This window comes from Anguilla rostrata, chromosome 1 (assembly GCF_018555375.3).
Source record: "Anguilla rostrata isolate EN2019 chromosome 1, ASM1855537v3, whole genome shotgun sequence".
NCBI classification, from domain to species: domain Eukaryota; kingdom Metazoa; phylum Chordata; class Actinopteri; order Anguilliformes; family Anguillidae; genus Anguilla; species Anguilla rostrata.
Window position 1 is genome coordinate 41,424,198 of NC_057933.1, and position 15,769 is coordinate 41,439,966.

The following is a 15,769-nucleotide window of genomic DNA, read 5'->3' on the forward strand; positions in this document are numbered from 1 at the left end:
TATCTTTGCTTATACTGTAAAGATACGCAAAAAAGCTGTATGAAATAAACAATTCAGGTATTTCATTGCAATGTATAAGAAAAGAAAATTGGGAAATTATATTCTTTTTTGCTAAAACAATTGCTCAGAGAAAAACATTTTTTTTAAAGCAATGTTTTTTTCCATAATGATATGACACAAGTATTCACATCCCTATTTTCAGTACTTCATCACCCCTTCACAAGGATACACTAGTGAGCGATCTTCAATAGTAGTTAAACAGACTGATGAAAATACTGAGAGGATCCATTAGTCTGAGCTTGTGGACTGCCTGCTTCAATTCAAACCACAATCTTAGTCTAGAGACTGAGAGGGCCATTGCAAAATAATAATTTTTTGGTCAGTTAACCATTTCTTGGTTAAGGTATACTTGTCATTCTGAAAGATACATTTTCAACCATGTTTGAGCGTCCTGGCAGGGGGAAACTAGGTTTTCTGCCAAACTGTCCTGTTCCTTGAGGGTTCAAAACTCCATTGACCTTAACAAGAGCCTGAGAATCCACAGAAAACAGAAGACAACCCAATAATGCCAAATATCCACCACCATATTGGAAATCATACATCACCAAACACACTTTCTTGCAGAAGATTTCACAACCACACTGACCACATGCAAGCTGTTCTCACTTGATGACCCAAGACAAGATAGGATGAAGACAGCAAGTGAAGGGTGTTCTATAGATGTTTGTACTTAAGATGAATGACAACTGATTAATTTTACTTGATTTGTTGTTGAATGCATTGAGATATTAAACCAACATTTTTGTTAACCAGAGCACTCTGTTTGCATCCTGTTATGGGCAGCAACTTCAGTCTAGTTTATCACCACTAGTTTTATTGATGATATGTTTAACAGCAACAAATAAATCACAATTTTTTAGCGACTTGCTATTTTCAGGAGTTTCTGCAATTTTACCACAAAATAATACAAAATTATTGCTAATTGAATTGCTTTTTAATACTGTTGCATTCAGTCATTCTGGGTTGTAAAAAAAAATTGATATTTTGGCGATCACATTTTTTTTAGCTCAACAAGACCTCCAGCTATTGAATGAGGTGTGCTTTATTAGGGTTGAACGGAAAACCTACAGGACGGTAGATCTCCAGGAACAGTTTGTTACCACTGACCCAACCCAATGATTAGCATGTGGTTTCATCTAAAACTCCAAATATAAAAAATGGAGACCAAAAATAAAAAATACATATAGAAGTATGTTTTGTGTGAAGCAGACAGTGTACAGTGTACAGGGGTGTGTCAATTCATTAATGTGATTTCTTTGCAAAAAATCCAAAATTGTGGGCCCTAGTGGCAAATAGGTTACTTATCTTTGAATCTTGCCCCACCAATGACAATTTTGAATTATCATTAAACATGCAATGGACCACTGCAGTCTAGTATCCTTAGTTTGTATTCAATGTTTATTTTGTGAAACTCATCTTTCAGCTGAGTGGGTTCAAGTCAGTTTGCCAATTTTAAGTGTACATAATTTTTAAAATACAGTATAGCCTGAAATGTTGTCAGGTGTATCATGGTAAAAAGTGTGAATCACATCTGAAGGCCACACAATCTGGTCTCCTACCTTTTGCCACATCTTGATGAAGTAAAGTTCTCGGGAGAAGTTAAAGAAGATGTTGGTGTCGTACGCATCATCGCCAGCATTGAAGATGGACATGTTGACAGATATATTCTTCACTCCTCCCAGTGCTAAATAGGGCTGTCTGTGTACTCTGTGAGAAACCAAGAGTGAAGAGTTAAGGACGAAGTGTCTGTCCTCTCATCATCTCAGAACCTTCAAACATTCAACACATTCCCTCACAACATAAAGAGCATTTCACAGCAGCACAAAGTGCTATGGTTGCAGTGTGGAGTCAGACCTTCAGAGTCCCGAAATCTGAAATTCACTGTTTGCCCATGATGTGTTTTATGTGACAAATAACAGTTTCAACCAATTACTTTGTATTTTATAAGAAATGCATTCAATAATGATATTTGTGTTATTTGACTTCGCAATTAGAATATATTTAAAAATTTCTGTTTATAAGAATTGATCAGCACTGTAGTTTGCTTTTTATAATGTGATATGACATTATGTTTTATTTCTTTACAGGGAGTGAAACATAACACAGATCAAGAAAGCACTTTTAAAACTTCCTTGCTGAAGCCAGGAAAAAAAACATGGAAATGTACATGGCTTTCCTTTCTGATGGAAAGCACTCATGCAGAAATCAGAAAGAACACTTATGGCACATGCCAAAACAAACAGTTCCAACAGACTCTGATACAAAGGCATCTGAATATGTCACAGCCGTTCTTCTCAGTTTCTATCCTGTATAAAATACCAGTTGCAATTATTTTTGTTATACTTTTTAAAGTGTTAAAATCAGTCATAAGAAAAAAATTCTTAAAATAATAAATGCCCTTTTGATATAATGTTAAATAGTTCTGTACAGTAAAACTGGTTTGATTATATTTAAATATTGTTCAGAAATATGGTTTATATCATATATTATTTCTATAATGGATATTAGCAATGATGACACAATCTCTGAAAGTGATGACACTGATACCGACCAATTAAGCAGCATGATCTAAGCAATAAACATAGGAGCCAATACTAGTCAATCCCAGTGCTAGGAACATCTGCACCACATCCGGAGTGTGTGTAACTAGATTAGCCAACTATTGATATCTGGCAGCTACGTTTTTCAAAAAGCCTACCTCGTTTGTCATAACTTACAAAGTAAAACAGATAGATAGCTTAAATAGCTTGCTAGCTTGCCAATTAATTGTAAATTATAAATTATAATAATTAAGTCATACCATATCATCCTTTTGAACTTTACTAACAATATTTCACTGTTCACTCTCTACTGACACAGCATAGCATCAGCCAGCTTAATCCATCCATTATCAATACCCACTTATCCTGAGCAGGGACGCGGGGGGTGCTGGAGCCTATGCTAGCGCGCATTGGGCGTGAGGCAGGTATACACCCTGGACAGGTCGCCGATTTATCGCAGGGCACACACACCATTCAATCGCACCGATCAGCAATTTAGAGTCTCCAGTTAGCCTACCTGCATGTCTTTTACTGTGGGAGGAAACTAGAGTACCCAGAGGAAACCCACGCGGACACGAGGAGAACATGCAAACTCCACACAGAAAGGCCCCAAGCCGAGATTCGAACCCACAGCCTTCTTGCTGTGTGGCAACAGTGCTACCCACCGTGCCGCCCATCAGCCAGCAAACTTAGATAATTATACCATCAGACCAATGATGTGTTCCTCCCTGCAGAGCAACAATTTATGTTTACATCACTCTTAAATTTTGATATGCCCACACAGTCAGTGGTCCATATGGTACAGTCAGTACTGGTAAAATGACAAAGCAAGGACATTAATGCATCTGTATAATCAGCTAAGTTTTCAGTCACCATTTATTGCTGAAAAAACATTTCATGTAAATCACTTTGCCAATGACATCAAAAAGTTTTCAAAAACTGAAAGCAAATCCTCCATCAATTTTTTTAAAAAGAAAAACAAGTACTTAATATCTTTGTGTTTATTATACTTGGTTCTTTATTGATAATATAACGGCTAAAAATTATAATTTTGATTTCATATGGTCTTTTTTTTATTGTGAAAGGAACTATTGCTACGAGAGCTACTCAGCATTAAAGAAAGATTTCATTTTCAATTTTTGACAAATCAAGTGCATACCCTGAGTGGTCATAATTTCATTGGGAATTGGCATTAGATTTTAGGCTAACAAGCTAACCATATTTTAAAATCACTATCAATATACTATTTAAACTTCTGACTGTACCTCATACTTACTACCTTTTCATAAAAACAGAAAGACCCTATTTGGACATATGAAACATGGACCTGCCAAGATAATAAAGTGTTCATGGCTGACAGTCTACATTGATAGCAGCTGCAAGCATTGGAAGGTTTACAGCTAATATCAGAGGACAGGTAGGAGATTAGCTATGCTCTTTTAGCAATAACAACAAATCAACCAACTGACCATAATACAGAATCAAAAAATGTTGCTTGATTGGTTGATTTAAAATACAGCCACACATCAGTCTTTCAATCTGCGTGATAAAGGAGCCTATGGTGGGGAACTGAACAACATTAGCGTGCTATCTGTATGGGTTTACCAGCAGCTGCCTGTATTCCTCCATTTCCCTGACCTCATAGACCAATTCCACAACCCCTTAAGTGCCTGAGAAAGTCCCTGCACAATAACCTCTCAGAGGAGGGCTCAAGAACTATAGAAGTATCGCGAATGTAAATCACAAAAAAAACACAATACAATGTGGATCTCGTGTTTTCCGTGAAATACCCACGGTGGCTCTATATCACCCATGTGAAGGAATGGTTGTTTGTTCAAGCCATATGCCTTTTTACAGGCCTCTGGGCCTCCAGTCAAAATGTGTTTTCAATTGAAAAGGGGTGCTGTAGGTATTTGTGAAGTGGTTGATCAGTAGATTAACACAATAAGTATTTGACCATGTTGGTGATTATAGGCTGGTCCCTTCTGATATGGAACTATTCTTATTTCGGTTCATAAATACATTCAGCTCATCAGATATCTAATTATATACACAAAAATCGATACGTATTGCAGGCGAAAATTCCCCATTTTTGAGCTCACTCTCAAATAAGAAGATACAGGGATCACCTGGCTAAATAGATTTCAATAACAGTACTATGGAGTGCATGTATATTATAGGCATATAATAGTCTTCCACCAGGGAGATGTAACTTATTCTGCTAGTTGATTTGACTTTCAGCACCATACAATTTAAGATTTCAAAGGGATTTGTAGTCCCCTCATTCAGTGAGTCCCCTCATTCATTCTTCCAGTGGCTAGGGGACCATTGCTTGTAAAAGCTGGCCTACTGTTTTCTGCACTGACAAATGAGGGGGAATAATTCTTTATTAATTTATTGAATGCTGCAAGCAGTTGTGGAACCTGAGGCCTCTCTCAGCACAGAAGTGAAGCATGTACAGCTGAGTTTTCTAGTGCAATGCCTGTGCAGCTCAGCTGCTCTCCTGCAGAGTGAAAAGAAGCAGCAGTTGGCAGAACATTCAAGCACTCTCCTGAACTGACAGAGGATGTTGCCTCCATTGGAATGCTCTATAAATACAATTGGACAAGTTGGACCTTACTTATGTGAACATACACTACCGCTCAAAAGTTTGGGGTCACTTAGAAATGTCCTTATTTTTTAAAGAAAAGCACTTTTTTTCAGTTAAAATAACATTAAATTGATCAGAAATACAGTCTAGACATTGTTCATGTGGTAAATGACTATTATAGCTGGAAACGGGCTGATTTTTAATGTAAGTATCTACATAGGCGTACAGAGGCCCATTTTCAGCAACCATCACTCCTGTTTTCCAATGGCACATTGTGTTAGCTAATCCAAGTTTATCGTGTTAAGAGGCTAATTGATCATTAGAAAACCCTTGTGCAATTATGTTAACATAGCTGAAATCTTTTGTGCTGATTAGAGAAGCAATAAAATTGGCTTCCCTTAGGCTAGTTGAGTATCTGGAGCATCAGCATTTGTGGGTTTGATTATAGTCTCAAAATGGCCAGAAAAAAATTAATTTCTTCTGAAACTCGTCAGTCTATTCCTGTTCTGAGAAATGAAGGCTATTCCATGCAAGAAATTGGCAAGAAACTGAAGACCTCATACAACAGTGTGTACTACTCCCTTCACAGAACAGCGCAAACTGGCTCTAACCAGAATAGAAAGAGAAGTGGGAGGCCCTGGTGCACAACTGAGGACAAGTACATCAGAGTCTCTAGTTTGAGAAACAGACGCCTCACAGGTCCTCAACTGGCAGCTTCATTAAATGGTACCCGCAAAACACCAGTCTCAACGTCAACAGTGAAGAGGCAACTCCAGGATGCTGGCCTTCTAGGCAGAGTAGCAAAGAAAAAGCCATATCTGAGACTGGCCAATAAAAGGAAAAGATTAAGATGGGCAAAAGAACACAGACATTGGATAGAGGAAGATTGGAAAAAAGTGTTATGGACAGACGAATCGAAGTTTGAAGTGTTTGGATCACACTCAAGAACATTTGTGAGATGCAGAACAAATGAAAAGTTGCTGCAGGAGTGCTTGACGCCATCTGTCAAGCATCGTGGAGGAAATGTGATGGTCTGGGGGTGCTTTGGTGCTGGTAAAGTGGGAGATTTGTACATGGTAAAAGGGATGTTGAATAAGGAAGGTTATCACTCCATTTTGCAACGCCATGCCATACCCTGTGGACCGCGCTTAATTGGAGCCAATTTCATCCTACAACAGGACAATGACCAAAAGCACAGCTCCAAACTATGCAGGAACTACTTAGGGAAGAAGCAGTCAGCTGGTATTCTGTCTATAATGGAGTGGCCAGCGCAGTCACCAGATCTCAACCCTACTGAGCTGTTGTGGGAGCAGCTTAACCTTATGGTACGTAAGAGGTTCCCATCAAGCCAGTTTGTGGGAGATGATTCAGGAAGCATGATGTGAAATTTCTACAGATTACTTCAACAAATTGACAGCTAGAATGCCAAAGGTCTGCAAGGCTATAATTGCTGCAAATGGAGGATTCTTTGACGAAAGCAAAGTTTGAAGGACAAAATTATTATTTCAAGTAAAAATCATTATTTCTAACCTTGTCCATGTCTTGACTATATTTTCTATTCATTTTGCAACTCATTTGATGAATAAAAGTATGCGGTTTCATGGAAAACATGACATTTTCTGGGTGACCTCAAACTTTTGAGCGGTAGTGTACCTTCAACTGAAACAGTGATGCGTACACTACCTTTCTACATTCCACATGAATTCAGACTTCCAGAGTTTATGGGACAGGTTTTCATTAGAAAGGCGTGCATCACATGGTTTCCAGTTAGGTATATTCTGATTCCATACATAAGCATCATTCAGTGGCAAATTGCACTCAGCACAAAGTCTAACGACTTGTGCAAAGTTCACTTGAATGTCAGAGATATGACTTTGGGAATGTTTTAATTTGAATCATTTATTGGTCACTTGTATTACTAGCCTTACTAGTTTTACTGTATTACTATTGTATTATTATTATTGCTGTTGTCATTTTAAAGCTATTTTAATTTTTTAAACATATTTTAAGTTCATAACCAATAATTAAACTAGTATAAACTGCTCAATCTCAATCTCTCAATCTCAAAAATGTTCTTCTGTACCTGCTTTCCAAAAGATGCAGCATGTCTATAGCTATAACCATACCAATAACTGTCTATAGCTATAACTGACAACTGCTATCAGTACAATGCAACCCATCTTGCATTCTTAAATGGAAGAACATCAGTGATAACAAAGAGAATCTATGTATCCTGCAGCAAGGAACTCAAAAAGGCATCATTTTTTGTGCAGGGTTTCTATCACTGAGATTCTACTATATTACTTCTTGCAAACAAAAAGTATGTATGTAACAGGGTACACATTGCCTAATATGGTATTCTCTGAGAGCAAACATACTCAATGCACCCTATGCATACTCAATGCACTTACAGTCTGCTTCATGCATATTATGCACTGTTTTTTTCTGGAATTGTGAGAGCACAGACAAGCAGGCACACTCCTACAAGATTTGTGATATCACCAGCTGCTTCTTTTCACTCTTTCTCTTAAAAAATATGCTAGGATATATGATACTTTGTCATTAGAGGCACCAGTGCCTTAAGGCATCACACATGCTCATCGCTATGGATGAAAGAAAATAATCTTGAACTCTGTGTTGGCCATCCAGGGCTTCAACAAAGCAATTTATGGTATCATGCTTGTGCAGCACAACTCCAATTTCACAACATACACCAGTGTTTACCTCTTGTCAGAATGTGCATATATCAAATCTGTTTACTCTATAGAGCCAAGAAAAACACCAAAACAATGCTGCTCACTCTACAGAGCCAAGATCAGCACCAACATAATGCTGCTCACTCTACAGAGCTAAGATCAGCACCAACATAATACTGCTCACTCTACAGAGCCAAGATCAGCACCAACATAATGCTGCTAACTCTACAGAGCAAAGATCAGCCCCAACATAATGCTGATCACTCTAAAGAGCCAAGATCAGCTCCAGCATAATACTGCTCACTCTACAGAGCCAAGCTCAAAAGCAATATAATGTAGTTCACTCTACAGAGCCAAGAAGTGCCAACATAATGCTGCTCAGTCTACAGAGCGTGTGATGGTTCATGATAAAAATCTGTAAGAGCTGTAAAAGCTGAAAAAGTAAAAAATGGACTAACCCCGACAGCAGCAATTTCCCCCGCAGCTGCAGATCTGCCGCACAGTCCTCTGATAAACAGTTCTTCTCAAACCACGTCTGAAAAGATAGACAGAGAAACAGTTCTTCTTAAACCATGTCTGTAAAGAGACAGCGAAACAGTTCTTCTCAAACCACATCTGACAAGAGAGACAGAGAAACAGTTCTTCTCAAACCACGTCTGTAAAGAGATACAGAGAAACAGTTCTTCTTAAACCATGTCTGTAAAGAGACACAGAAACAGTTCTTCTCAAACTACGTCTGTAAAGAGAGACACTGAAACAGTTCTTCTCAAACCACGTCTGAAAAGAGACAGAGAAACAGTTCTTCTCAAACCACGTCTGTAAAGAGAGACACAAAAACAGTTCTTCTCAAACCATTTCTGTAAAGAAAGACAAAAAAACATTTCTTCTTAAACCATGTCTGTAAAGAGAGACACAAAAACAGTTCTTCTCTAACCATTTCTGTAAAGAAAGACACAGAAACAGTTATTCTCAAACTACATCTGCACACTGCATGCTACACACATACAGTTCGTGTATACAGGGCCAGATGTACGTACATAAAACTTGCAGCACAAATCGCGGCCTGACAAGGGCATGTTGGTGCATTCAAAGTCTGCATGAAATTAGCGTCTTATTTACTGAGGCTACAGTTAATTACACAATCAGCGAATGGGACTGCCTACTAATCACATTTTCATTTGAAGCAGATCTTGAAAGGAGCAGTTCAAAAACTCCTGTTTAGTGCCTTGAATATCTTCATTGGGTGTAGAGAAATTGATGTATCTTCTGGTGCAACATAACAGCGAATCCACCACGACGGACAGCTCAGGACCAAATGTGGACTGTGATATTCCAGCTGTGGCAACAATTGTTGATTGTATTAATCCAGATGCGGGATAGTGTAATGTTGTAAGGAGTTCAAGGTGTCAGGCTATTGCCAGGATGGAATGGGAAGGTTGTGTGGGAGGTTCCAGGTCATGTTTCATTTCTCACAGAAGAGTAATTTCTGTAGTTGGGTGTTGGTCTCAGAAGTCATAGGATTTTTTGGGAACTTTTGGTTTTTAGCACTCTCAGTGATTTTTCAGCAATTTTGTATGGTAACTATAATGAAGGCTGCGTTCAGTCGTAGTAATCAAATATTTGATGGCTCCTGTCAACAGTCTTGATGCTCACTCCTCCTGTAGCTATCGTATAACATCAGTAAAAACAGGTGCTCCATTAAAGACTCAAAAGCAGCATCTACTACACTCAAGGTCTAGCAATGTTTTGATATTTTATTTTGATATAATACACATAAAAATAATACATTACATACATAATTAAAAAAATAATACATTACATACATAATTAAAAATTCATATTGAATTCATAAAATATAAAATTCCTCTTAAATTGAAAAAAGCTAATTTAATATGCTCCTTACTTGCCTGCATTGTGTCTCAGTCAGTTATATTTATCTGCACACTGCTCTGAGTTTACAGTAACCGCCTATGCAGCACTCACCTGGGGGAAAGCATACATAATATAATAAACAAGAGGAAACATGACCATGACCTGCCCATTTGTTGACACTTCTCCACAATCCAAATTTGAATTATAGAATCTGCGCAGGAAAGACTTGCCATTTAAATCATTCAGCTAACTGGCCATTGCTACTTGCAACATATTTAATGGGAAATTTGAAAAAGTTTGTGACAGAACAACCAATTTAAAGGTCCATCTCCAGAGGCATGCAGGGTTGTGAAGGGCATGTACATTATTTCACTGATTTGTGAATGGGAACTTCTATTCCATGTATAATTTGTCATTCTCTAAAACTGTGGTTGCAGTTTGGATTATTAAATGGCTTGTAGACAAGAAAAAACACCATTAAAAACAATTAGCCAACAAATATACTAATAGCTTATTTATAGCTCAGATACTATAGCAATATATTTTCTGAACCATTTTGACTTTAATAACACAAATTGGATTGTATATGCTATGGCAGATACTATGTGCCTGTTTCCTCTCTAAAGGATGTGGTGGGTTGTTTTGTCCTTTTCGGTATTATTATTATTATTATTATTATTATTATTATTATTATATAAATAATATAATAATGCATATGCAAACAATAATATATTCAGTATACTTGAAGAAAAATGCAACATCATTGGACCCTACTATACAAATATAGTATTTACATACAGTACTACACACTGTATGTATATTAAATATAAACTGCATGTACACACCACACACACTATTCTCTGAACACATACAGTATATACATAATACAGAAACACAGCACGTAAACATCACATGTTTGCAGTATATTCATAAAACAAACATGCAGAACACATATATGTACTGCCAATGGCACCCTGTATACTAGGTATCCTAAGCACACCCAGCTTTTGAGTGGTACACCCAAAATCGAAGGTTCACACACACACACACACACACACACACACCTTCCCCCCACCCCCCTGGTCCACGTTCAACCACCCGAAAATATCTCAGGGACACCCATGTTTGGAACTCTGGCACCGCTATTTCATATATGCCCATAAAAGGAGTGCTGCCGCAGGCTGTCCATGAGTCTCTGAAATAACTGCCATTATAATGAGGACTTTCGCCACAAGCCATAGTTTACTGGTAGAAACAGTAACTCAGTGATTACATGGGTGGAAAAAGGGCCATTGTTTGTGTAAAATGCTGCTAAATGATTGCTGAGCAATAATCACATTGTTAAAATGTGGGAAAGCATGACTAATGTACACCATGTGTTCTTTACATGGCCAAAGGCGATGGAGATCGCCGTACTACAAACCACCATTCATTCAAAAACTTAACCATGATGTCTGCCTAAAATACAAACATTAAAATTTAAACTGTAGTACAGAGGTGGAGAATTACAAAATGAATGAACTACACAGCAAGGCTGAAGAGCCTCACTCATTCTAGTTATGCAGAATGGTCTTTGCTTTGTAAATACATTGGGTCTGTACGGTGAGAGAGGTTGACCCAGGGGACATATTAACCCGACTAATTAATATTTGTGGGACTTCTGGTGACGGCAATGCTTTTACTTTATACCCACTGTTAAAAGGCAGCCAAAGCCAACATACTGCTCCATAGTACTGAAGAGCGCCAAGCCAGTTATTCCTAAACCCAGGGGACTCTGTGGCCTTTAACGGCACTGTCCCCAAACGACAGTAAAAAACACACACACAAATTACAACAGAAAAACAAGGACAATTCCTGGTATGAAAATGAGTCACTGGAATGGGAACAGTAGAATCTGAAGTTCCAGGAGAGCAGCACTGGCTATTTTCTGTTCCTTCATAGTAGGGGGTCATGTCTCCCAGTAACATATGCAAACATGCCCCAGAACAGTAGCAAATATTCTATCATAAATTTGTTTCTTTCCTGGAATTTCCTAATAGAAGTGCCCCACCTTCCATTAGTAAACATTTCCCGCAAATGAAAAGTATGTTTACAAGCATTTCGTGACTTGTGTTGTCATTTTGGTGGCTTTTTGCAGCTCATTTTTAAATAATCACATTTTTATATATGCATTACTATGTATCATATAGATATAAAATAGATTTATTGCACTTCTGTAAGCATGAGATTTTCTATGCGGTATAACTCGTAGGTTACATGTGTGACCTGCAACATGTTTGTTCTTGGGCAGAATAAATGCCCAGATCTATCCACAATTTACTCTACACTACACTGTACTGTACAAAATAAATTGTTAGCGTTAGTTATGCAACTTGTTTATTTTGTCCAACTTTTTTCTTTTTCCTTTAGGACAGAAGCCTGCTCTTGGACATGTAAGTGAACATGAGGAGAAAGGAAGAAACAAATGCAATTTTAATAAAATCACCATTCAACTACTATATACAATAAAGCAATTAAATAAATTGTAATGTGAGACCACATTTAACAAAGGGAATATACAAAGTCTTCTCTCCTTTCATATTTTTTTCTTAGGTCAGACAGGCAGAAAGCAGAAAGGGTAACATATTAGAGATCACAACTCAGAAGGTGTTGTGGCAGGGGATTGAACCCTTAACCACACGGGGGGAACTCATATATGGCTTAAGAGTCATGCTACCCAATCGACTGTGCCTCATGTCTTGCAGTGAGACCGCATATTTAACAATATCAGGTCATTTCAGCATTCTGCACCCTTTATCCTTTGATTATGGCCTTTCTGTGCAGTGGTGTGGTACTTACTAAATAAACAGAGTGAACTTAACGTATCACCTTATCGACAAACTAATCTACTTATTGATGTAAAACTAATATACTAAGTGCCTTAATTCCAGTTTGTGTCAGTCTTAATTATATTTTAATCGCCCTGTTGCCTGGGTGCTGTTGTCGTCTCCTCTATAGTAGAGCTGCAGGTCCAGATTTCACTTTCAGAGTAAACTGTAGGCCTATAAATTGACCCAGAATGGTAGGATACATTTTGGGAATGGGAACATATACTTGGACTGTAAGACATTCAACAAAGGCTGTTCAAATTCAAACTGCAATAAGTTTCCAGTTGGTGTCTTACCTGGTTCCTCTGCGCAATCTTCTCTCCCTTTTTCCAGCGAAGTACAGGAGTTAGGGAGGGCAGATCTCTGTCCTCCTGTCCAGGCACTATGTGCTGACCCAGGCTGTACACTGCTTCAAACACGATGGCTGAGAACACGTCTTTCACCTCTTTCTGCGGAAACATGCAGAGCAGACCATCACCCTAAGCAACCCATTTTACATCCATTACCCTGAGCAACCTATCTCACATCCATCACCCTGAGCAACATATCTCACATCCATCATCCTGAGTAAACCATCTCACATCCACCACCATGTACAACTCATCTCACATCCATCACCCTGAGCAACCCATCTCACATCCATCACCCTGAGCAACATATCTCACATCCATAATCCTGAGTAAACCATCTCACATCCACCACCATGTACAACTCATCTCACATCCATCACCCTGAGCAACCCATCTCACATCCATCACCCTGAGCAACCATCTCACATCCATCGCCCTAAGTAAACCATCTCACATCCATCACCATGTACAACTCATCTCACAACAATCACACTGAGCAACCCATCGCACATCCATCACCCTGAGCAACCATCTCACATCCATCATCCTGAGTAAACCATCTCACAACAATCACACTGAGCAACCCATCGCACATCCATCACCCTGAGCAACCATCTCACATCCATCATCCTGAGTAAACCATCTCACATCCATCACCATGTACAACTCATCTCACAACAATCACACTGAGCAACCCGTCGCACATCCATCACCCTGAGCAACCATCTCAAATCCATGATCCTGAGTAACCCACCTCTCATCCACCACCCTGTGCAACCCATCTCACATCAATCACCTTGAACAACTATTATCATATCAGAAAAGGCCTATAAATAAGCAACCTCTATCGAAACTTCCTCTTGACCACCAACTACAAATGCAATACTACAGCACCGGTGGCTTGCTGCCTAGACTGACCTTTATGTATTTAAGCAACGTGCAACCATGGGAAAATTTCATAAACTAATGAAATTTGTTCCCTTAATAGACACTGCACTACACAGGTATTACCTCTTCACAAATGTTAATACTTCACTCAGTAGGCATAATTGCAGGGAAGACCACACGGTTGCAATGCATCTAGCATCAAACTGGAATATGTTTAATGGTGTTTAAAATTCAGTGTCATTTATCATATGGCATTAAATAAAAAGCTAACAATCTCATCATGCTTCTGTTTGATAGTGTAAGTGATAGATGGGTTTCTACGACAGCATAGTTAAAATTTTCTCAGTTATTTGCAGACACATTAGCCGCGTTTCCACTGCAGGAACTTTACCCCGGAACTAGGAACCTTTTGAGGAACTCAGTGCGTTTCCACCGCAGGAACTAGGGTCTAAATTTAGTTCCAGGGGCTTTATGTTACCCCCCAAAAAAGTTCCTGCTTGGGGGTAGTACTTTCCGAAAGTACAGGAACCTTTTGGGTGGAGCTTGCAGCGCTGAACATTTCTGATTGGTCGAGTACTCGCAGCATTTTTGTGTGTTTATTTTCAACCGCCATGTTTAAAAATATGCAGCCGCAAACCAATTTATTTTCACAATAACTTCAAATCAAACTTGTATGTTATGCGGCGCAGTAGCCTAGTTTTGGTTATAGCCTGCCAACGGAATTATAATGTGTGCTCTTCTGTTCTTGCTTTAGTATTCGTTTTATACATTTTTTTTATAAAAAGCATTCGTGCTGGAACAGCATATTACGTACCAAAACATTCAAACGGATTAATTCGGTTGCTGAATATTTTCTTCCGGATTTTCTTTGTTAGCCCGTTGTAATTGACTCAAAACGTTTGATACAGTTATGTGAGGTATGCAGTAGTTCTGCGTAATTCACATTGGTGATACAGTAAAAGCAAACTGGAAATCACCTTCCGCACTTTTTGTCAGGGTAAAATAACAGGTTAATTCTAGTAATCGTACCTTTAGCTTTTTCAGACTGCCGTAATTTTACTCTGCCATTCTTCAATTCCACAAAAAGACCAGGAAGACTATGGACTAATTTATGGTGCATGGTTCACATCTGGAGGGCACACTTCGCTGCTCAGCTAGCAGTAACTTCGAAGGAAAGCAAACGGTGGCTGTACCACTACTAATTTAAATTTTCACGCAAGTCCGAGTTTTCGTTCTATTCTTGTCATTTTGCGATTAGCCTATATGGAATTGACGATGAGAAACAGCAAATTGTTTACAACGTGTGCATGTTTTCTGCTGTTGTTGCCAGTTATACATATAAATGTGAATGCATTCTGTCGCTTCGGATGTCAAGACATGAAAGCGAATGTTCGCATAAAAACATAATGAATGTGTTTGAGAGGATATATAAAACAGTTACAATCTGACTATTGGCCTGTTATATCCTATTTGTTGCATAACAACGGTCCAAGTTCAACTACCAATGACAGTTTTGCTTGACAACGGTTAAATATGCCCAAACGGCTGCAGAAGAATATTTCAATTCCAGATGATTAAATCGATAAAAAATAAATAAATACAAAAGTAACCATATATAATCATTGTTGGTAACCCGTTGTATATAAGTGGAATAAATCCCTCCGGGCTGTCCCGGTTATTAGAAAATAATGTAGGCTACTTCGGTGGTAGTATGGGGTTACAGAAGAAATCATAAGACAGATGGACCGACGACAACGTCGCTTTTTCATACGTCAGTGGGCTAATTTGCCTAATCTTCGCGGGACTTTAGACCGCGGTGGAAACGCAGACAACCATGGACTGAAGGAACCTTTTAGTTCCTTGAAAAGTAGTTCCTGGGACTAACAGTTTCGGGTACTTTTGGTGG

At 38.6% G+C, this 15,769-nt stretch overlaps 1 protein-coding gene across 1 annotated transcript in view; it reads right to left on the reverse strand.

Annotated features, from left to right (window-relative positions):
• itga9 (integrin, alpha 9) overlaps nt 1-15,769 on the reverse strand; it is a 130,683-nt gene that overhangs the window by 37,931 nt on the left and 76,983 nt on the right. The window contains exons 16-18 of the mRNA XM_064337558.1: nt 12,922-13,074; nt 8,345-8,421; nt 1,620-1,767 (exon numbers count right to left, since the gene is read on the reverse strand). Coding sequence (XP_064193628.1) covers nt 1,620-1,767; nt 8,345-8,421; nt 12,922-13,074 — 378 coding nt within the window. The remainder of the gene's footprint in view (nt 1-1,619; nt 1,768-8,344; nt 8,422-12,921; nt 13,075-15,769) is intronic.